Below are 23,886 nucleotides of genomic sequence, written 5' to 3'. Positions count from 1 at the left end.
GTAAATCAACATTGGTTTCTAATGCTGATCATAAAATGGAAACACATATGAACAGAATCAAAATCAAATTGTTAACTTACCTTCAACTGTTAACACTAGACTATCATATTAGGAGTGGCTACTTGCTGAACTATCTGATGAGTAACCAACATCCATGAAACAACACTCACAAATCAGCAGCTTCAGCAGAAGGGTGGGTACAAACTAGCAAAGATACTCTGCAAACAACTAAAGAGTAAATGACGCTGAGAGACAGGTCAATGAAATGTTATTGATTTCAACAGAGGAGCAGATTAATTGTATCTTGATTGTTCAAGATTAGCCAAAAATTCTTGAGCCTCGCAATATATGGAGGGGGGTTGGAAAGCTGAAACAAATATATGCAATGATCATTTCAGGTTTTGCTGTAATTACTCACTTCCAAATCTCATTATAAATTAGTTCCAAACATACAGATGACTGAATTTTTGGAGCTGAGGTGAAAGTGATTGCCTTCAACATTAGAACAGAATTGACTGAAGATGGAAAACTGAGGCTAATGCTCTCATGACTAAACTATTACATAATACTTCGGAAGGTAGTTGTGTCTGTTGAAGCTAGTGGTGTTAGACCCAAGGCTTTGTCACCGAATTACTTCACAGCGTGTTCTCGGCCCAGCTATCTTCAGCTGTATCGTAATATCTTTACCCACCACCATAAAGGGCAAAAGGCAAGGATGTTCACTGATAATTGGACAATGTTAAGTTCCATTTGCAATCATACAGATAACAAAACAGGCATTCCTTAAAACCTTAAAAAAGTTTTCGCTTCCAGATGAGCTCAATGCCTTCTATGCTCGCTTTGACCATCAGAACACGGAGAAACAACCACAAACTCCCGATGATCCCATGATTTCAGGCTCTGAAGCCTCATTTGGTCCAGTTGTTTTCTGTGGATTCAGGAGGGTGAATCCACTGAAAACATCTGGGCAAATGGAGCACTTGGCTATGTTTTAAAGACCTGTGCTGATCAACTGGCTGGTGTGTTCACTGAGATCTTTAATCTCTCCTTTAGCTTCAAGCAGGCTTCAGTTATACCAGTGCCCAAGAAGAGTATGGTGACCTGCCTCTATGACCATCACCCAGCTGCATTTACATCCAGTGATGATGTGTTTTGAGAGGTTGACAATGAAACACATCAGATCCTGCTTTAGAGGCAACTTGGATCTGCTCCAATTTGCCTACCAGAGCAACAGAGCTAGATCCTGCAACAGCTAGACAGCAAAGATGCATACACCAGGATGCTCTTTATCGATTACAGCTCAGTATTCAATACCATCATCCCCTTAAAAAAAAATCAATAAGCTCCAAGACCTTGGCCTTAATACCTTCTTGTGCAATTGGATCCTTGATATCCTCACTTGTAGACCCCAATCAGTTCAGATCGGGAACATCTTCTCCACGATCTCCATCAGCACATGTGCACCACAAGGCTGTGTGCTCAGTCCCCTGCTCTACTCACTTTACACTTATGACTGTGCGGCTAAGCACAGCTCCAATGTCATAATCAAGTTTGCTGATGACACCACTATCGTGGGCAGAGTCAAAATGGTGATAAATCAGAATATAGGAGGGAGATTGAAAATCTGGCTAAGTGGTGACACAGCAACAACCTCTCACTCAGTGTCAGCAAGACCAAGGAACTGATTATAGACTCTAGAGAGGGAAACAAGAGGTCCATTAGTCAGTCCTCATCGAAGGATCAAAGGCAGAGAGGGTTAGCAACTTCAAATCTGTAGGTGTTACTATATCAGAGGACCTGGGCTCAGCATGAAGTTCATGTGCAAAGAAAGCACGGCAGCACCTCCAATTCCTTAGGTGTGTGTTGAGATTCAGCACAACTTCTATAGATGTGTAGTAGAGAGTATATTGCCTGGCTCCATCACAGTCTGGTATGGAAACACCAATGCCTTTGAACAGAAAATCCTACAAAACGTAGTGGATTTGGCATAGTACATTATGGGTAAAGCCCTCCCAACCACTGAGCCTATTTACATGAAATGCTGTTGTAGGAAAGCATCATCAGGGATCCCCACCACACAGGATAAGCTCTTCTCTCAATGCTGACATCAGGTAGAAGGTAGAAGAGCCTCAGGACTCCCACTACCAGGCCCAAAAACAATTACTATCCCTCAACCATCAGGCTCTTGAACAAAAGCAGGTAACTACACTCAACTTCAGTTGCTCCATCCTTGAAATGTTCGCACAAGCAATGAACTCACCTTCAAGGACTCTTCATCTCACGTTCTTGTTACTTATTGCTATTTATTTACATTTGCATTTGTACAGTTTGTCTTCTGCACACTGGCTGATCTTTCATTGATTATGTTGCAGCTACTATTCTATAGATTTGAGTATGCCCACAAGAAAATGAATCTCAGGGTTGTATATGGTAGCATATATCCTTTGATAATAAAAATTATGACCATAAGATATATTTAAATAATAAGGCCATTTGGCCCATCGTGTCTGCTCTGCATTTCATCATGGTCAATCCATTTTCTCTCTCAGTCCCAATGTCCTGCCTTCCCCCTGTATCCCTTCAGGCCCTGACTAATTAAGAACCCATCAACCTCTGCCTCAAATATGCCCAATGACTCAGCCTTCATAGCTGCCTGTGGTAACGAATTCCACAGATTCACCAATCTGGCTGAAAAAATTCCTCATCTCCGTTCTAAAAGGACACCCCTCGATTTTGAAGCTGTGTCCTCTGAATTAGTCTCCCCACTATAGGAAACATTCTCTCTACATCCACTCTATCAAGGTCTTTCAACATTTGATCAGTTTCAATGAGGTCACCACACATTCTTCAGAATTCCATTGAGTACAGGCCCAAAGCCATCAAACGCACCTCATTTGACAAGCCTTTCAATTTTGGGATCATTTTCATGAACCTCCTTTGAATTCTCTCCAATGTCAGCAGATCCTTTCTTAGGTAAAGGGCCCAAAACTGCTCACAATACTCCAAGTGAGGCCTCACTAGTGCTGTATAAAGCCTCAACATTACATCCTTACTTTTATATTCCAGTCCTCTTGAAATGAATGCCAACATTGCATTTGCTTTCCTCAACACTGATTCAACCTGCAGATTAACCTTTTAGGAATTCTCCACAAAGACTCCTAAGTCTCTTTGCACCCGAGATTTTTGAATTTTCTCACCATTTAGAAAATAGACTACGCTTTGATTTCTTCAAAGTTCATGACCATACACTTCCCAACACAGAATTCCATCTGCCACTTCTTTGCCAATTCTCCGCCAATTCTCCAATCAAAGTCCTTCTGTAGCCACTCTGCTTCTTCAAATCTACCTACCCCTCTACCTATCTTTGTATCGTCTGCAAACTTAGCCACAAAGCCATCAATTCCGTTATCCAAATCATTGACATATAATGCAAAAAGAATCAGTCCCAACACAGACCCTTGTGAAATACCACTAGTTATCAGCAGCCAACAGAAAAGGCTCCCTTTATTCTCACTCTTTGCCTACTGCCAATCAGCCAGTCCTCTATCCATGCTAGCATATTTTCAGTAATACCATGAACTCTTAACTTGTTAAGAAGCTTCATTAATGGCACCTTGTCAAAGGCCTTCTGAAAATCCAGGTACATAACATCCACCAATTCTCCTTTGTCCATCCTGCTTGTTGTTTCTTCAATAAATTCCAACAGATTTTTCAGCCAAGATTTCTTCTGCCTCCTTCTCTTCTTGAAGAGTGGAGTGACATTTGTGATTTTTTAATCCTCTAAAACCATGTCAGAATCTGTTGATTCTTGAAAGATCATTACTAATGCGCCCACAATTTCTTCAGCCACCTTTTTCAGAACCCTGTGGTGTATACCATCTGGTCCAGGTGACTTAACTATCTTCAGACCTTTCAGTTTCCCAAGAAGTTTCTCCCTAGTAATGGCACACTTCACACATTATGCCTGACACTCTCAAACATCCACAGTGAAGACTAATGTAAAATACTTATTCAGCTTGTCCACCATTTCCTTATCCAGCAACATTTTCTAGTGGTCCAATATCTATTCTTGCTTCTCTTTTACACTTTATATATCTGAAGACCCGGCGGGTGGTGTAGTGGCATCAGTGCCGGACTTCGGGACGAAAGGTCCCGAGTTCGAATCCAGCTGGCTTCCCAGTGTGCTTTCCATCCGTGCTGGGTTACAAGCTGGTGATCTCTTTGGAAACTCACCCAGCAGAAGGCAATGGCAAACCACTGCTGTAACTTGCTCGTACGCGGTTCCCCACTACGTCAGAGAGGCGTGGAGGGAAATCGTCTGCTAACCGGAGAAGCTCCCGATGCGACATTTAAAAAAAATCTGAAGAACCTTTTGGTATCCTTTTTAATATTATTGGCTAGCTTACTTTTGTATTCCATCTTTTCCTTCTGTAACTTTTTTAGTTCCCTTCTGTTGGTTTTTAAAAGCTTCCCAGTCCTCAAACTTCTCACTAATTTTTGCTCTGTTGTATGCCTTCTCTTTGGCTTTTATGTTTACTTTGATTGTTCTGGACAACCATGGTTGTGTCACCCTGCCTTTAGAATACTTCTTCGGGATGCATATAACCTACGCCTTCCAAATTGCTCCCAGAAATTCCAGCCATTGGTGCTGTGCTGTCATCTCTGCTACAGTTCCCTTCCAATCAAATGTGGCCAGCTTATGTCTCATGCCTCCATATTTCCCTTTACTCCACTATAATAGTGTAGCCCCCCAAACCAAAACAAGCTGCTAGCGCAAACTTTCTCAGCGTTTAACACAACAAAGCCCCATTCCCCAGATTAATATAACAAAGACACCATTTTAATTAGCTTCCGCAGTAACATAAAAGTCGAAACCCCCTTACAATAGTGAAGCATCTGACTTGAGCTTCTCTTTCTCAAATTGCGGGGTGAATTCTATCATATTATGATGACGGCTACTTTACCTTAAACTCTCTAATCAATTGCAGTTCATTGCACAATACCTAATCCAGAATTCCTAATTCCCTAGTGGGCTCAACCATGAGTTAAAATAGAACATAGAAATCGACACCACATTACAGGCCCTTCGGCCCACAATGTTGTGCTGACCATGTAATCTACTCTAGAAACTGCCTAGAATTTCCTTACCACATAGCCCTCTATTTTTCTAAACTTCATGAACCTATCCAAAAGTCTCTTAAAAGACCCTATTGTATCCTCCTCTACCACCGTCACTGGCAGTGCATTCCACACATCCACCACTCTCCATGTGAACAACTTACCTCTGACATCCCCCTTGTACCTACTTCCAAGCACCTTAAAACTATGCCCCCCTAGTAGCCCGAAACGTCCACTGTACCTCTTCCTAGAGATGCTGCCTGGCCTGCTGCGTTCACCAGCAACTTTGATGTGTGTTGCCCCCTAGTGTTAGCCATTTCAGCCCTGGGATAAAGCCTCTGGCTATCCACACGATCAATGCCTCTCATCACCTTATACACCTCTCAACCTCTGTCGCTCCAAGGAGAAAAGGCCAAGTTCACTCAACCTACTCTCATAAGACCAGTTCTCCAATTCAGGCAACATCCTTGTAAATCTCCTCTGCACTCTCTCTACAGTATCCACATCCTTCCCAAAGAGAGGTGACTGGAACTGAACACAGTACTCCAAGTGGGGTCTAACTAAGGTTTTATATAACTGTAACATTACCTCGCGGCTCTTGAATTCAATCCCATGGTTGATGAAGGCCAACACACCATACGCCTTCTTAACAACACTGTCAACCTGCACAGCAGCTTTGAACGTCCTATGGACACGGACCCCAAGATCTCACTGATCCTCCACACTGCCATTAATATCATATTCTGTCTTCAAATTTGACCTACCAAAATGAACCACTTCACACTTATCTGGGTTGAACTCCATCTGCCACTTCTCAGCCCAGTTTGCATTCTATCGATGTCACACTGTAACCTCTGACAACCCTCTAGACTATCCACAACAACCCCAACTTTTGTGTCACCAGCAAACTTACTAACCCATCCTTCCACTTCCTCAGCCAGGTCATTTATAAAAATCACAGAGGAGGTGTGCTAGAACAGATCCCTGTGGAACACTACTGGTCATCGTCCTCCAAGCAGAATATGAACCATCTACAACCACCCTTTCCCTTCTGTGAGCAAGCCAATTTGAGATCCACAAAGGACGGTCTCCTTGGACCCCCTGCCTCATTACTTTCTGAATGAGCCTTGCATGGGGAACCTTATCAAGTGCCTTAATGAAATCCATATACACTGCATCCACAGCTCTACCTATCAATGTGTTTTGTTACATCCTCAAAGAATTCAATCAGGTTCGTAAGGCATGACCTGCCCTTGATAAAGCCATGCTGACTATCCCTAATCAGATTACGTCTCTCCAAATGCTCATAAATCCTGCCTCTCAGGATCTTCTCCAACAACTTGCCCACCACTGAAGACTCACTGGTCCATAATTTCCTGAGTTATCTCTACTCCCTTTCTTGAACAAGGGAACAATGCTTGCGACCTTCCAATCCTCTGGTACTTCTCCTGTCCCTATTGATGATGCGAAGATCATCACCAGAGGCTCAGCAATCTCCTCCCTTGTTTCCTAAAGTAACCTGCGGTATATATTGTCTGGTCCTGGCAACTTATCTAACTTAATACCTTTTAAAAGCTCCAGCACATCTTAATGTCTATACACTCAAGCGTTTCAGTCCGCTGTAAGTTATCCCCACAATTGCCAAGGTCCTTCTCACTGGTGAATACTGAAGCAAAGTATTCATTAAGTATCTCCGCTACCTCCTTCGGCTCCATGCACATTTCCATTCTCACTCCTGATTGGTCCTATTCTCACAAGGCTCATCCTCTTGCTCTTCACATACTTGTAGATTGAGTTGGGGTTTTCCTTAACCTTGCTTGCCAAGGCCTTCTCATGGTCCCTTCTAGCTCTCCTAATTTCATTCCTCAGTTCCTTCCTGGCACCCTTATCATTTTCTAGAGCTCTAACAGTATCTAGATTCTTGAACCTTTTGTAAGCTTTTCTTTTCTTAACTAGATTTTCTACATCCTTTGTACACCATGGTTCTTTTACCCTGCCATCCTTTCCCTGCCTCCATGAAACACACCAATGCAGAGTTCCATGTAAGTGTTCCCTGAACATTTGCCACATTTCTGCCGTGCATTTCCCTGAGAACATCTGCTCCCAATTTATATTCCAAAGTTCCTGCCTAATAGCATCATATTTCCCCCACCCCAATTAAATGTTTTCCTAAATTGTCTGCTCCTATCCCTCTCCAGTACTATGGTAAAGGGGATAGAGTTGTGATCACCACCACCAAAATACTCTCCCATCGAGAGATCTGACACCTGACCAGATTCATTTCCCAATACCAGATCAAGTAGTCTCTCCTCTCGTTGACTTATCTACATATTGCGTCAGGAAACCTTCCTGAACAAACCAAACAAACCCCACCCCATCTAAACCTCTTGCTCTAAGGAGATGCCAGTCAATATTAGGAAAGTTAAAATCACCCATCACAACAACCCTATTATTATTGCACCATTCCATAATCTGCCCCCATCTACTCCTCAATGTCTCCATTACTATTGGGGGGGTGGTCTATATAAAAATGAACAGTAGAGTTATTGCCCCCTTCCTGTTTCTGATTTCCACCCACAATGGCTCAGTAGATAATCCCTCCATGACTTCCTCCTTTTCTGAAGCTGTGATGCTATCCCTGATTAGCAATGCCACTCCCCCACCTCTTTTGCCTCCCTCCCATCCTTTTTGAAACACCTAAAGCCTGGCACACTCAGCAGTCATTCCTACCTGAGACATCCAAATCTCTGTAATGGTCACATCATCATGGTTCCACGTATTGACCTATGGTCTTAAGTTCATCGCCTTGCTTATGATACTCCTTGCATTAAAATAGAAACATCTCAAACCATATGGCTAAGTGCATCTTTGCTCTATCATCTGCTTATCCTTCCTCACAAACTCCCTCTAAGCTGTCTTTACTTATGCGCTAAACCCCCATCCTCCGCCTCTTCACTTCGGTTCCCACCCCACAGCATATCTAGTTTAAACTCCCTCCAACAGGATTAGCAAACCTCCCTCCCAGGATATTGATTCCCCTCTAGTTCAGGTGTAACCTGTCCCACTTGTACAGGTCACCCCTTCCTCAGAAAAGGGTCCAATGATCCACGAACTTGAAACGCTGTCCCCTGAACCATCTCCTCAGCCACTCATTCATCTGCACTATCTTCCTGTTCTGACCTTCCTTAGCTCATGGCACTTGGAGTAACCCAGAGATTACCACCTTGGAGGTCCTGCAGTTTCCTTCCTAACTCGCTAAACTTACTGCGCAGGACCTCTACCCCTCTCCTGCCTATGTCATTGGTACTAACATATACCACATCCTCCGGTTACTCACCCTCCCCTTCAAGAATATTCTGGACCCTAGCACCCGGCAGGCAACACACTATCCTAGCATCTCTTTTGCTGCTGCAGAATCTCCTATCTATCCCCCTAGCTATCGAATCCCCATGACCATTGCTCCGCCTGACTTCACCCTTCTCTTCTGAGGCTCAGAGCTGACCACAGTGCTATTGGTCTGGCTGCTGTTGCTTTTCCCAGATAGGTCATCCCCCTCAGAAGTATCCAAAGGGGTATACAGTGACCACAGGGGAACCCTGCACTGACTTCCTTCTCCCTTCACCCATCTACTCCCCGAATTCTGCACTCTGGGTGTAACCACCTGATCAAGAGTCAAATCTATCAATTGCTCTGCCTCCTAGATGATCCTAAGTTCATCTAACTTCAGCTCCAGCTCCTTAATGCTATCCTTCATGAGCTGGAGTTGGCTGCACTTTCATGTAGATAACATGTAGTTATCAGAGAGACTATCAGGTTCCATGAATTCCCTAGATCCTAGAGGAGCATCCCACTGCCATATCTGCCATCCTGCCTGCATTGTACAATGGGCAACCAAGACCAGATCTCCTAACCTGTTTCTTTGGCCTCAGTTCCTTCTCGTCGAAGCCTCTTGAGTCAAAGCCTGACAATCCTACTCTCACTGCTGGCCTACTTCCAACAATGGCCGTTCGCTTGCCCCTTCTGTACTTTTATTTAATTTGAAGTACTTTGCTCCTACTGCTGATTGGGTCCCTGGAATGTCCAAATGCTTGCAAAGCTCTCCTTTTATACAAGCTTTGCCGACCTACAAGTAACCTTATTGAAGGGCTCTGCTCCTGAAGCTGACCGAGTCTCCAGAATGTTGTCTAAAAACCCATCTAGTAGACACTCTACAAATTTTTCCTCTTGTAATCTAGCACCAACCTGATTTTCTCAATTGACCTGCATATTGAAATCCCCCAGGACTATTGTAACATTGCCCTTTTGACATGCATTTTCTATCTTACATTGTCACTTCCAGACCACATCTTTACTCCTGTTGGGAGATCTGGATACAACTCCCTTTAGATCTTTTTTACTCTTGCAGTTCCTTAGCTCTACTGACAATGATTCTACACCTCCAATCCCCTGTCACCCCTTTCTAAGGTGATTTGATTTATTTTTTTTAACCAACAGAGCCTCCCCCCCACCAACCCCTCTGCCTACCTTTTCGATACAAAGTTTCCTTGGATGTTAAGCTCCTAGCTATGATCTTCTTTCAGCCATGATTTAGAGATGCCGACGTCATATATGCCAATATTAACTGTGCTTTTAGCTCATCTACCTTATTCTGTATATTGCCTGCATTCAAAAATAACATCTTCAGTCCTGCATTCATCTTTTTCAATGTAGTCCACCTTTTACATTGCAACTCATCCTGATCACTGCAATTTTGCCCATCATCAGCCTTTCCTTACTAGCAGTCTCCACTACACACTGCCTGTTTGTAACCAACTACCCCATCATCAGCACTATCATTCCTATTCCCACCCCCCAGCCAAATGGTCCCCCTCATGTTCAGTTGTAACTCATCCCTTTGTACAGGTCGTACCTTCCCGAGAAGAGATCCTAATGATCCATAAATCTGAACCCCTGGCCCCTACACCAGTTCCCTAGCCACACATTCATCTGCCACATCATCCTATTCTTGCCCTCACTGGTACGTGGTACGAGAATCAATCCAAAGATTATTACCCAGGAGGTCCTACATTTCAGCATTCTACATAGCTCCCTAAAATATCTCTTCAGGACCTCTTCACTTTTCCTACCTGTGTCATTGGTGCCAATATGTACCAAGACTTCTGGCTGCTTTAGAATGCTGTAGACCCAAACCAAAACATCCCTGATCTTGGCACCTAGGAGGTAAATACCATCCAGGTGATTCTATCGAGCCCACAGAATCTTGACTCTGTTGCTCTGACTATCGATCTCCAATCACCACTGCAGTCCTCTTCATCTCTGTTCTCTTCAGCATCAGAGACCCAGTCGCTGCAGCTCCCCCCCACCCCACCCCCTGGTAGGTCAACTCATCAACAGTATTCAAAGTGGTATACTTATTACTGAGGGGAATATTCACAGAAGTACATTGAACTGGCCACCCACTACTTTTCTTTCTCCTGACAGTCACCTGCCTCCTGCAACCTAGGATTGTCTAACTCCCTATAGCTCCTATCGACCACTTCCTCAATCTCCCATATAAGCCAAAGCTCTCTGAGGAACTGCAGCTTGGTGCAAAGTTACTTTTAACTTTGATGATGAAAATCTAGCACCAGAAAGCTGCTTTTGTTACCCTGCACACATTATACTAATGGTACATAATCATTTTTTACTGTTAAGTACATACATGATGAATAAGTGTAAAACAAAGACTGCTTACTGGTAGTGTATAAATTCAGAGTCTGAAAAGATAGCGATCCCAAGCTATCTCATTATGTATTCCAAAATCCAAAACACTTCCAGCTCCAAGCATTTCGGATAACGGGTACTCAATCTGTATAAGATTTCTGAATGGTTCCCCAGTATGAAAAAAATAGACTCACAATCTGTCTCATTGTGACCTTCATCCTTATTGTCTACCCACATTGTACTTTCTCTGTACTCCAGCACATTATTCTGTAGTCAGCTTGTGTTTTACTGTGTATACCTCAATGCACTGTGGCAATGAATGCAGGACACGTTTTTCACTGAACGTAGGTACATGCAACAATAATAAATTAATTTACCAACAGGTGCAGAAATTAACTGGAATGGTACCAGACTTAAGGTGGTTGGCAGTTCTGAACTCTTGAATTGGGAGTCATGGTGAAAACCTAAAATACAGCACTGAACCCCAGTAAGACCAAAATGTGTTCGAGATGAGGAAAGGTTTTGCATTTCATCTGCTTTCATAGATGGTGTTTGCTTTTATGTTATAGGAGTAACAAACAGATAAAACAATTTAACTAATTCAGTGTTTCTGCCGTGCAAACAAACGCAGTATTTAACTATTAGCAAACAGCTAATGATCTACAGAACTGAAAATCGGTGTCCTAATATCTTTGAACAATTTCCATACTTTAAAACTATAAGCCTAGTGTGTAACCATTGTTTAGTGAATGGCTGTTGATTAATGTCCTCACAAACCAATTCCAAGGTTATAAGAATTAATAGATAAGAACTAGTCACATGCTATTCGGCCACCAATTTTGATCGTATCTGAAACCTATAGCAAATAAAAAAAATAACAAAAACATTCTCAACTCTTGATCAAACTACACTACTTCCAACAAATTCCCTCAAGCCCAGTCAATGTGTGTTGTCATCACTACTACCTTCACCAAGGTTATTGATGTTTACTGGTATTTTTCCATACAAAGACAATCAATAAAACCTCAAAATCAGCAACTCCAAAGAAACACTGATGCAAATAGCAACGAGGGCAAACAAATTGTGATGTTCCTAAATATATGCACTACACCTGGAAATCAGTTCTGGAAAATTTCAATATTCAGTAGAAATCCACACACCATAGCCCACTGATGCACATTCCTGCAGCCAAGCTGATGAAGAAATCAGCAGCCAGCTTACACTTACTTCACCACAGCCTCTTACAAACATGTATTACAACTCCACTGGAAGATCTTGGTTTGAGACAATGTTCATTACCAGTGAACTTTCAAATGTTATTGCTGTTTTTACTATTCTGTATCCTTATTTTTAGCTTATCTTGACTTTATATTGGAATTATCTCACATTATTCTTTACTTTATCTTCCGGTCAAGATGGCACTAGCATAAAACACTCCCTTAGTCAACATCTTTCAGAAAACAAACGAAAATATCTTTTTTACTCTTTTACATTTGTTTTTCACCTTAAATGTGCTTCTGGGACTGTTACAGCGCGTGATTTACAGTTTGGAGATCATCTGAGTGATCCAGCACTTAGCTGTCTCCAAGAAGATTCCTGGAAGTGAGCACGTAGTTGCACAGTCTCGATGCAAAGAAACTTCGAATTGGGGTGCGATCAAATGTTTGACTCCACTTCGCTGTTTAAAGCATCTATTAATCACCAATTCAAGTGTCGATGAAGATTGAGACATTGAGACGAATGCAGAAGGCAAGCGAGAGTTTCAACGCCGACTGCCTGCCTTTTGATTGTTGTTGGAGAAGGAATCTATGAGTGACCTATCGCTGTGTGGCTCATTATGGCAGGCAGGTAGGCCTCCCTGCCTCATGTGGCGTTCTTCTCTCTTGATGTACGTCAGTGATATCAGAGGATGGTATCGTGGTTCTGCATTTATGGACTGGACTTTTGGGTTTATGCACTGTGGATTTCTTTCAGACTTATAGTTTTTAATATTCTGTGTTTTTTTAAAATCACTCTTTCCTTTTCCATTTTGTTGTGCAAGGGGAGGGTGTTTGGGGGTTGATGTTCTGTTTGTTCTGTGCGGGGGAGGGGTTTTGGGGTGGGGTTGATGTACCTGTTTCATTTTGTGTGGGGGAGGGGGTTGATGATCGGAATGCCATTCTTTTTTATGGGGGGGGGCGAGTATGAATAATTTTCATGTTCTTTGTTTTGTGGCTATCTGGAGAATACAAATTTTAAACCTGCATATGGATACATGCTTTAGTATAAATGAACCTTTGAACTTCAGTCTGTCTTCAGACAGAAACCTATCCAGATGCTTCTTGAATATGCAGTATTTATACCAAGAAAGAAACTGATAGGTCTATCATCAGGGTCAAATCCTATGATGCAGGACACCGTCAAACAAGAATATGTATCAGGTAATACAAAGCTTAGGTTTTAAACACAAATTGATACAGACTTATGGCTGTATTTAAAACGGTAGCTTTCACAATCTTAGGGTAGCCTAAAATTGTTTCATTAGTCAAAGAAGTACTTCTGAAGTATGGTCATAGTTGTAAAAGCAGGCACAGCAGCTAATTTACATGCTGGAAGTACATACAACAGTAATATAACAATTAAAAAAACAAACTGCTTGAGGAACTCAGTGGGTCAGGCAGCGATTTTGGAGGGAAATGGACAGTTGACAATTTGGGTTGAGATCCTTCATTGGGATTTAAGTGGTAACATAGTAATAATAATATAATCAGTGATCAGAACACAAGAGATGTCTCACCTCTCTTTCCAAACAGTGCGCATTAACATCTATCGCCTCCTTCCCTTTCTCCCATGGTCCCTTCTCCTTTCCTATTATTCCTTCTTCTTCAGCCCTTTACCTTTTCCATCTATCACCTCCCAGATTCTCACTTCATCTCCCTCCCCCACCCACCTACTTTCTCCCCCTTGCCTGGCCTCACTTGCCAGCTTGTGCTCCTCCCCTCCCGCCCTTCCTTTCAAGTCCCGATAAGGGGTCTTAGTCTCCATTCCTCTCCAAAGATACTGCCTGACCTGCTGAGTTCCTCCAGCATTGTGTGCATGTTACTTTGGATTTCCAGCATCTGCAGATATTGTGCTTGTGTAGGAATAGCTTAATATCTCATGTGAAAGGTGTCAACTATGCAGCACGCACTGTGGAACATGCCACTCACACTCAATTTCAAATGCAACTTGGACTTCTCACTCAGGTGGCTACTGACTAACTAGTTTATTCCAGAACTACTCATATTAAATAGTTGTCTATCTCTAACACCTTCTCATGTGTAATATTACGTGTTCTCTGTCTTTGGACAGTATAATTTACACATGTAATTATTTTCAGATATGCAGTACTCACAGTACCTGCCCATCCAGTGTAGGTGCTGCAATCAGTCCGATCAGCTTTTAAAAGCCCATTTTCCATATACTGCAGAAAATCACTGATCTTGCTCTGTAGATGTTGAATGAAGCTGCTGGTTAACTGTAAAGAGTTAATAAAAGGAGATTTTTTTTCAAAGATTAGATCACCAGAAAACAATGCATACAACTTATTCAGGTATCTTCATCTGTTCTGCTCTTAACAAAGTTCCAAAGAAAACAGCCTAGCTTCATAAATGTCCAACCATATCAGAATCCCTCATCTAGTCGACTATGCTTCAATCAATAGAAGTATCTTTTACGTTTATCAGTTTATCTTATCTATTAATCCTTCCATCTTCAGGGATCTGTAGACAATCTATTTCATGTGGTCCCTATACTTCTTACCATTCTACCATTTACTGTGTGTGGAAAGTTTGTGCTCTCCAAATGCATCACCTTACACTTCTCTGAAAGCTCCTTTGCCAAGTTTTAGTCTCCTAATTAGTTTAATATTAGTAGTGTACACAATTAAAAAAAAAATCATTTTTTCATTGGATGGCGATGGCCTTCTTGAACTGCTGCTGTTATTCCTGCTGAGCTTCTCACCGCTACAGAAAGCAATCTTCAGAAGATTCAGTTCACTACAGACAAAATCAAGGAATACTGAATGCTTGGGTACATCAACGACTAGATGGTTGAACTATAGTACTATAGTATATACTTTAGATTATGAAGACATGCAGTCCTCTTTTATTGCCATTTAGTAACGCATGCATTAAGAAATGATACAATATTTGCTCTGGTGTGATATCACAAAACACAGGTCAGACCAAGACTGAAAAAAACTAACAAAACCACATAATTATAACATATAGTTACAACAGTGCAACAATACCATAACTTGATAAAGAAGTCCATGAGCACAGTAAAAGTTCAAAGTCTGTCAAATGTCCTACATCTCATGCAGATGGGAGAAGGAAGAAAAACTCTCCCTGCTATGCCCGACCACGGTCCGACTCTGAGTCATCCGAAAACTTCGAGCTCTGATCAGCTCTCCAACACCGAGTACTGAGCACTATCTCTGTCCGAACGATCGACCTCCTTCTCGGTCGCCAACAGCAGGCAAAGCCGGGGAATTTGAGGCCTTCCCTCCGAAAGATTCCCGACCGCACAGTAACGACAGCAGCGAACGAGCGTTTCAGAAATCTTTCCAGATGTTCCTCTGTACTTTCAGTCCCTCTCCATCAAATCAGAATTGTCCACGGCCCCTATTTAATGGATACGATATCATTTTTCACTGGAGGGCTGCGCATGCGCAGCGTGCTGCTTTCTCTCCTCCCGCCTACTACTAGTACACCCTCTACTACTAATCCCGACAATTCATTCCAGGCACTTACCTCTCTCCGTATAAAAAAAATGTGCCAGTAACATCTCTCCTAAACTTTGCTTGATTATAGTACTGTATAAACCAGCCACAACTCCAGCTTACCCGTTTCAGTGCAACCTGAACAAAGGCAGCTCCCTCAGAATGTTAAAAATTGCCAAGATACGTCTTGTTCACAATTGAGCTGCATGTTCTATTCACAAAACTTAATCAAGGAGTCAGTGTATCACACTGCATGGAAATGGCCCATTTGCACCACTATATCCATGCCTAACAGTGGGCACCCATCCACATTAATACCATCTTTCAGCACTTGGTGGAAAGCCTTCAATGCCCAGGTCATTTCAGTGCCTGTCTAGACACATCTCAACTGCTGTCAGTGACTATTTCCACACTTCCGCTGCAGTGCACTCCAGGTACCTACCACTCTCTAGGTGACAAAACTCCCTCTCAGGTCCCCTCTAAATCTCTTATCCCTCACCCAAAATCTATATCTTCTAGCTTTATCTATCTCTGATATAGAAAAAGGTTTCCTGCAGTGTACTCCCTGATCACAAGAAATGAATCAATCTACTCTCAATCATTAAATGAGTCATCAACAATATTATGAGGAGTAGAGGTAGGGTAAATGCAAGTAGGCTTTTTCTACTGAGGTTGGATGAGACTAGAATTAAAGGTCATGGGTTAAGGGTGAAACATGAAATGCTTAAGGGAAACATGAGGGGGAACTTCTTCACTCAGAGAGTGGGAATGAGCTGCCAGCGGAGGTGGTGGGTACAGAATCAATTGTAGCATTTAAGAAAAGTTTGAATAAGTACTTAGATGGGAGGGGGTGGAGGGCTATGGTCTATGTATGTAGGTTGATGGGACTAGGCAGAATAATAGTTTAGGCCTGTTTCTGTGCTGTAGCTCTCTATGATTTAATCAAGAAACACTTATAACATAACTGACCCGCATATGCTTAATTGGGTTTTGGCAGAATTACTAAGCTTTAGACATCACAAGCCTTTACCAGAGAAGATATGCAGACTGTTTTTTTTTAAAAACTACAGAGTTGTGTGTACCTGGAATGTTCTGCCATGCATAGTAATGGGTGCAAATATGAGAGGGGCATATTGACACTGCAGCAGAAAGTTTTAGTTTTAGAATATAAAATAGTCTAACACAGTACGGGATCTTCTGCAATAATAATGTGCTGACATATACAGTGCCTATAAAAAGTATTCACTCTCTCCCCTTGGAAATCTTCATGTTTTACTATTTTACAACATTACAGTGGACTTAAGTTGGCTTTTTTTAAAAACAGTGATCAACAGAAAAAATGATCTCTACGAAATGCTCTAAAATATTTACAAATCTATAATATTTGTAATATATATATAAAAAATATGCGCCAGTCGTGCATGCAGCCTGTTACAGTTGTTCCATCTATTTTCTTACTTTTTAAACTAGTTAACTTAGGTTATTTGTTGTATTTTTTTCCTCACGGTAACATGTTGAAGCTGCACCCTCTCTAACATGCTGGTGAAGAGTGTTTTATTTGGGTTTTTAGCACTGGAAATAGTTACATTCGGACATATCTCATTAGAGGGGCAGCAGTATGGTCCCATTGTTTATTCCAAGGACCAGCTGATTGCGCTTATGCCGGCCGGTTTAGCGAGCAGGGCAGCGGACACCCCAGCTGAAATCTGGAGGAAAACACACAGAGGATGCAGAGGGGGATCAAAAAGGCGAGAGAAGAGGACCGGGTTGAGACAACAGGGAACACTGCCCAACTTCACGCAGTATGTGAGCTGTACAACCAGAGGGGAGAGGGCTCTGGATTTGATGTACGCTAACGTTAAGGATGCATACAGCTCCTCTCCCCTCCCCCCACTGGGAAGGTCAGATCACAACCTGGTGCATCTAAAACCCTGCTACGTGCCTCTGCTGAAAAGTAAACCTGCAACCTTGAGGACAGTGAGGAAATGGTCGGAAGCTTATGAGGCGCTCCAGGGTTGTTTTGAGGTGACAGACTGGCAGGCACTCTGTGAGCCACATGGAGAGGATATTGATGGGCTCACAGAGTGCATCACTGATTACATCAACTTCTGTGTGGACTGCAATGTTCCGACAAGAACTGTCCTTTGTTATTCAAATAACAAGCCATGGGTAACAAAGGACATAAGGACATCCTGAATGCTAAAAAGAGGGTATTTAGAGATGGAAATAGGGAGGAGCTGAGGGCAATACAGAGGGACCTGACAGCCAGGATCAGGGAGGCTAAAGACAGGTACAGGAGGAAGCTTGAGTGGAAACTCCAGCAGAACAACATGAGAGAGGTCTGGAGTGGGATGAGGACGATCACTGGGTTCCGGCAAACTAGCAACAGAGGAGCTGAAGGCAGTGTGGGCAGGGCCAACGAACTTAACCTGTTCTTTAACAGATTTGACATTTTGGCCCCTGCCCATCTCCATGAGCCATCTGTTGTCGGCCCCCAACCAACACATATTTCACTCTCCCTTCCTACCCCTCCTCACAGTCCCCCACCCTGCTCTCATGACTATACCCCTTCCCCACACGAAACCACCACAGTGGGCTTCACAGCTGAACAGGTGAGAAGACAGCTGAAACGTCTCAACCCAAGCAAGGCTGCAGGACCGGATGGTGTCAGTACCAGGGTGCTCAAAGCCTGTGCCCCTCAGCTATGTGGAGTACTTCACCATGTCTTCAACCTGAGCCTGAGGCTCCGGAGTGTTCTTGTACTGTGGAAGACGTCCTGCCTCGTCCCTGTGCCGAAGACACTGCGTCCCAGTGGCCTCAATGACTACAGACCGGTGGCATTGACCTCCCATATCATGAAGACCCTGAAGAGATTTGTTTTGGAGCTGCTCCGGCCTATGGTCAGGCAACACTTAGATCCCCTTCAGTTCGCCTACCAGCCCCAACTAGGAGTTGAGGATGCCATCATCTACCTGCTGAACCGTGTCTACGCCCACCTGGACAAGCCAGCGAGCACTGTGAGGGTCATATTTTTTGACTTCTCCAGTGCGTTCAACACCATCCGCCCTGCTCTGCTGGGGGAGAAGCTGACAGTGATGCAGGTGGATGCTTTCCTGGTGTCATGGATTCTTGTTTACCTGACTGGCAGACCACAATACATATGCTTGCAATACTGTGTGTCCGACAGAGTGATCAGCAGCATTGGGGCTCCACAGGGGACTGTCTTGTCTCCTTTTCTCTTCACCATTTACACTTCAGACTTCAACTACTGCACAGAGTCTGGTCATCTTCAGAAGTTTTCTGATGACTCTGCCATAGTTGGATGCATCAGCAGGGGAGATGAGGCTGAGTATAGGGTTACGGTAGGAAACTTATCATTTGCAGCTTAATGTGAAAAAAACTAAGGAGCTGGTGGTAGACCTGAGGAGAGCTAAGGTACCGGTGACCCCTGTTTCCATCCAGGGGGTCAGTGTGGACATGGTGGAGGATTACAAATACCTGGGGATACGAAATGGCAATAAACTGGACTGGTCAAAGAACACTGAGGCTGTCTACAAGAAGGGTCAGAGCCGTCTCTATTTCCTGAGGAGACTGAGATCCTTTAACATCTGCCGGATGATGCAGAGGATGTTCTATAAGTCTGTGGTGGTCAGTGTTATCATGTTTGCTGTTGTGTGCTGGGGCAGCAGATCCCAACAGAATCAACAAACTCATTTGTAAGGCCAGTGATGTTGTGGGGATGGAACTGGACTCTCTGACGGTGGTGTCTGAAAAGAGGATGCTGTCCAAGTTGCATGCCATCTTGGACAGTGTCTCCCATCCACTACATAATGTACTGGGTGGGCACAGGAGTACATTCAGCCAGAGACTCATTCCTCCAAGATGCAGCACAGAGCATCATAGGAAGTCATTCCTGCCTGTGGCCATCAAACTTTACAACTCCTCCCTTGGAGGGTCAGACACCCTGAGCCAATAGGCTGGTCCTGGACTTATTTCCTGGCATAATTTACATATTACTATTTAATTATTTATGGTTTTATTACTATTCAATTATTTATGGTGCAACTATAACGAAAACCAATCTCCCCCGGGATCAATAAAGTATGACTATGACTATAACACTAAATAATTGATTGCATATGTATTCACCTCCCCCCCCCTTAATATGACACACCGAATCATCACTGGCACAGCCAATTGGTTTTAGATGTCAAATAATTAGTTAAATGGAGATTTATTTTTGGAGACTTGGGTGCAACCAAGGTGTTTCAATGGATTATAGTAAAATGAAATGAAATATCTTTATTGTCATTGCATAGTACAATTTGTCATGCACCAATACGGTGAAAATGAGTTTGCAACTCTCGTACTCAACGCTATAAAACAAATAAACAATAAATAAAATCAAGTAACCAGCCAGTACAAGCAATGTCCAGCAGTACAAAGGCGCAACTCAGATGCATGACAGCCGTAAAACCAGCATTAAAGTAGCAATGTAACAAATTTATGGATGATGTTTGATCGATTGGTTCAGAGCAATTATAGCTCTGGGGGAAAAAGCTATTTTTCAGTCTGGAAGTGCGGGCATAGAAAATCTTATAACGTCTGCCAGATGGAAGAAGTTAAAACAGATGATTGCATGGGTGTGTATTGTCCTTATAGATGTCTGTAGCTTTCCTTAGGCAGCGAGAGCTGCAGGTGTCCTCCTGGGCTGGGATCTATGTCCTGATGATCTTCTGTGCGCTAGAGACGACCCACTGAAGTGCTTTCCTATCAGCTGCTCTGAAAGGTCCAACTGCTGGTGAGTCAGCTCTGGAAGATCAACTGCTGGCAAAGTACAGGGAAATCCTGGAGGAAAGTCTGATGCAGTCTGCAAGAGAACTATGATTTGAGAGAAGATTTCTTTTCCAGCAAGACAATGACCCCAAGCATAAAGCCAAAGCTATAGAGAAATGGCTTAAAAACAACAAAGTTAATGTCCTGGAATGGCCAATTCAGAGTCAAGATCTCAATCCAATTGAGAACTTGTGGCTGAGACTTGAAAAGGACTGTTCACTCACGATCCCTATGCAATCTGACTGAGTTGAGCAGTTTTGTAAAGAAGAATGGGGAAAAGTTGCAGTATCCAGATGTGCAAAGCTGATAGAGACCTACCCACACAAGGCTTAAGGCTGTAATTACTGCCAAAGGTACATTTACTAAATATTGATTTGAAGGAGTTGAATCAATTATTTTTGTGTTTTATATTTGTAATTAATTTAGATCACTTTGTAGAGATCAGTTTTCACTTTGACACGAAATAGTCTTTTTCTTTTGATCAGTGTCAAAAAAGCCAAATTAAATCCACTGTGATTCAATGTTGTAAAACAATAAGAACTTGAAGACTTTCAAAGAGGGTGAATACTTTCTATAAATCCACTCCATGATCAATCTAACTCCTCCCTCTGACATAGCCCATGATCCTCCATTTTTCTTTCATCCATGTGCCTATGTAAATCTCTTAAATATCCCTACTCTATCAGTCTCCACCACCAACTTCAACAGTTCATTCCAGGCACTTACTATTTTCAGCGTATAAAAATCTGCCCATGACATCTCCCCTAAACTTTCCTCCAGGCAGCTTAAAAGGATATCAATTATTACCCTAAGAAAAGTCGCTAGCTGTCCGCCCTGTCCATGCTTCTTATAGTCATGTACATCTCTATCGTCGCTTCTCATCTTTTCAAAGAGAAAAGCCCGAGTTCATGCAAGCTTTCCACATTAGACATGTCCTCTAATCTGGGCAGCATTCTGGTAAATCTCCTTTGCACCCTCTCTAAACTTTCCACATCAGAACTAAACACAATACTCCAAGTATGCCCTAACCAGAGTTTCACAGAGCTGCAATATTACAAAACAGACCCTGAACTCAATCTCATAAGTAATTAAGGCCAACGCACCATATGTCTTCTTAAACATCCTATCAACAACTTGTGCAGCAACTTTGAGGAGTCTATAGATGTGGACCCCCAAGACCTCTCTGGTTCTCCACATTGCTAAGAATCCTGTCAGTAGTGGCCACCCTGTACTCTGCCTTTAAGTTCAACCTTCCAAGGTGAACCACTCCACACTTTTCCAGATTGAATTCCATCTGTTACTTCTCAGCCCAGCTCTGCATCCCCTCAATGTGCTGGTGTAACCTATGACAACTTTCTTTGTTTTTGTAATTTATCTTTTATTGAGTTTCATCATCAAACATTTCCATAAGATGTATTTCAGATACTATACATATATCATATAATCATACTTGTCACAAATCTCCACATAATATTTATCTGAGGTATACACTTATAGAAAGAAGTGTATACTTATAAGTATACACTTATAGAAAGAAGAGGAAAGAAAGAACAATCAAAAGAAGAAAACTATGTACAAAGTAGGGAGTGATTTTTTTTACAACATATTCATTGATTGTGAGAATAAAATCAGGCCTATGAGGTGTTATGTAGTTAAACCATTTTTCCCAGTATGAATAAAATTGTTCCAACTTATGATTAACAGATGTTGTTATCTTCTCCATTTTGTAAATGTCCATTGTAATTTCCATCCACACATTTAAAGCTGGGCTCTCCTGAGATAACCATTTCCTGGTAAGGGTCTTTTTACCAGCCACCGGCAGTACATTCATTAAATATTTACATTTATCTCTTTTCAACCATTCTTGATAACTAATATACTAAAATATATTAGTATATCATTGAAATTTGCAGAATATAACTTAATCGATCTATTCCCTGAACAAATAAGAACCAAGAAAAGTGAATAATAAAAAAGGTAACGAAGGTGTGATTCCAAGGCTGGGGTCTTTAGATGACCCTGGGTTGGGTTAGAAGAAAAGTCTAGCCATGGGGGATAGCCCCTCCAACCTGTGGGTTGAGGGCCCCTGCTGCAGTACCTATAAAAGTAAGTTAAAAAAAACTATATCCATTACACAGAAACGATTTCCCTATGTATTCCTTCCATGTATATATTCTCACTTAGGTGGGGAAAAAGGAATGAATAAAGGAATTTTTCAAAAATTGAGTAATATAAAATCCACATTATAACACGTTTTTTCGAGATAGGTGTATCACTGTCTATTTTTGCTTCCGTTTAGTTTATCAGCACTTTTAAAGTTAGCCAAACCTTATGGCTCTTCTGGAGGAGGTGAGGGCTGCCCTCGGAGAACTGACAGTCTCTTCCTAATATCCTTCTCTCGTCCTGTTCCTGTCCCCTGCTTTCTACGTTCTCTTACTATTTCCCAAGCAGATCGGGATAACTGCTCAGCCAGACTTTCCCTTGGTTTGACCACGCTAATGGACAGTCCTCTGTTGTTCATGTCTGCAGTCGCTTCCTCCATCGTCTGGTACAGTCGCATCCCTTCTTGGTAAAATACTCTCAGTTTAGCAGGGTACGGGGTTTGGAATTTAATCTTTTCTTGTTTTAATATTCGTTTCACTTCAGAATATTCCTTCCGTTTCTGTAGGACCGCCGGGGGGTAATCATGATCAAAGTATATTAACTTCCCGTTCCAAAACACCCTCTTCTTACTCCAGGCCCTTCGTAGAATCTCCGCCTTGCTCTTGAATCGAAGGAATTTAAGTACTATGGAGCGCAATTTACCTTCTTTGTCTCCGGGAGGCCGCGGTCCTCTCAATTTCAATCTCCATAGTCTGAGGAATCTCCAGCGCCTCCCGCAGCAGCTTGTCTACAAAGTCCATCATCGACAATCCCTCCGCTCCTTCGGGAACATTGTAAATCCCGATATTTTTTCATCGCGATCTTCCCTCCTGGTCAAGCAATTTACTTCCCTGTTGACTTAATATTTTTATAGTCTTACTCAGTATCTGTTCCACGTCTTGCATGCGATCTTCCACCTTCTCAATTCGAGTGTCTGCCACCGTTATTTTCTGATTGACGTTGGTGAGCTCTGACTTTATATCATGGAGTTGTTGCTTTATATCCTTTTGGACTTCCCTTATCTCTTCCAAAATCCTTATTATATTTGCCGCTTCACCTGTACGAGGCCCATCGTCAGCTTCGCCGCCACGCGCACGTGTAGGAGAGCCGCGCGCTGTACCTCTCTCTTCCATAGGCTCCACAGTGGTGCTTTTTATTATCTCAATTCTTTCTCCCCATTCTTGCCCCCCTTATCAATTCAGATATTTTCAAAAGATCTTATATTTGATGGATTAATGGGGCAAAATACGCGTTTTTCCGGAGAAGCTGTTGATTTAAGCTGCCATTCTGAAAGATGATGTCACCGGAACCCCTTATGACAACTTTCTATGCTATCATCAACACCA

General features: G+C 42.5%; 1 protein-coding gene across 1 annotated transcript in view; it reads right to left on the bottom strand.

Annotated features, from left to right (window-relative positions):
• Window positions 1-23,886, bottom strand: part of lancl1 (LanC antibiotic synthetase component C-like 1 (bacterial)) — a 91,738-nt gene that overhangs the window by 55,131 nt on the left and 12,721 nt on the right. The window contains exon 2 of the mRNA XM_072261157.1: window positions 14,200-14,317. Within this exon, the coding sequence (XP_072117258.1) occupies window positions 14,200-14,317 (118 nt within the window). The remainder of the gene's footprint in view (window positions 1-14,199; window positions 14,318-23,886) is intronic.

Source organism: Mobula birostris, chromosome 6 (assembly GCF_030028105.1).
Source record: "Mobula birostris isolate sMobBir1 chromosome 6, sMobBir1.hap1, whole genome shotgun sequence".
NCBI classification, from domain to species: domain Eukaryota; kingdom Metazoa; phylum Chordata; class Chondrichthyes; order Myliobatiformes; family Myliobatidae; genus Mobula; species Mobula birostris.
The sequence above is the reverse complement of the archived record's forward strand: the minus strand, read 5'-3'. Positions and strand labels throughout refer to the sequence as shown.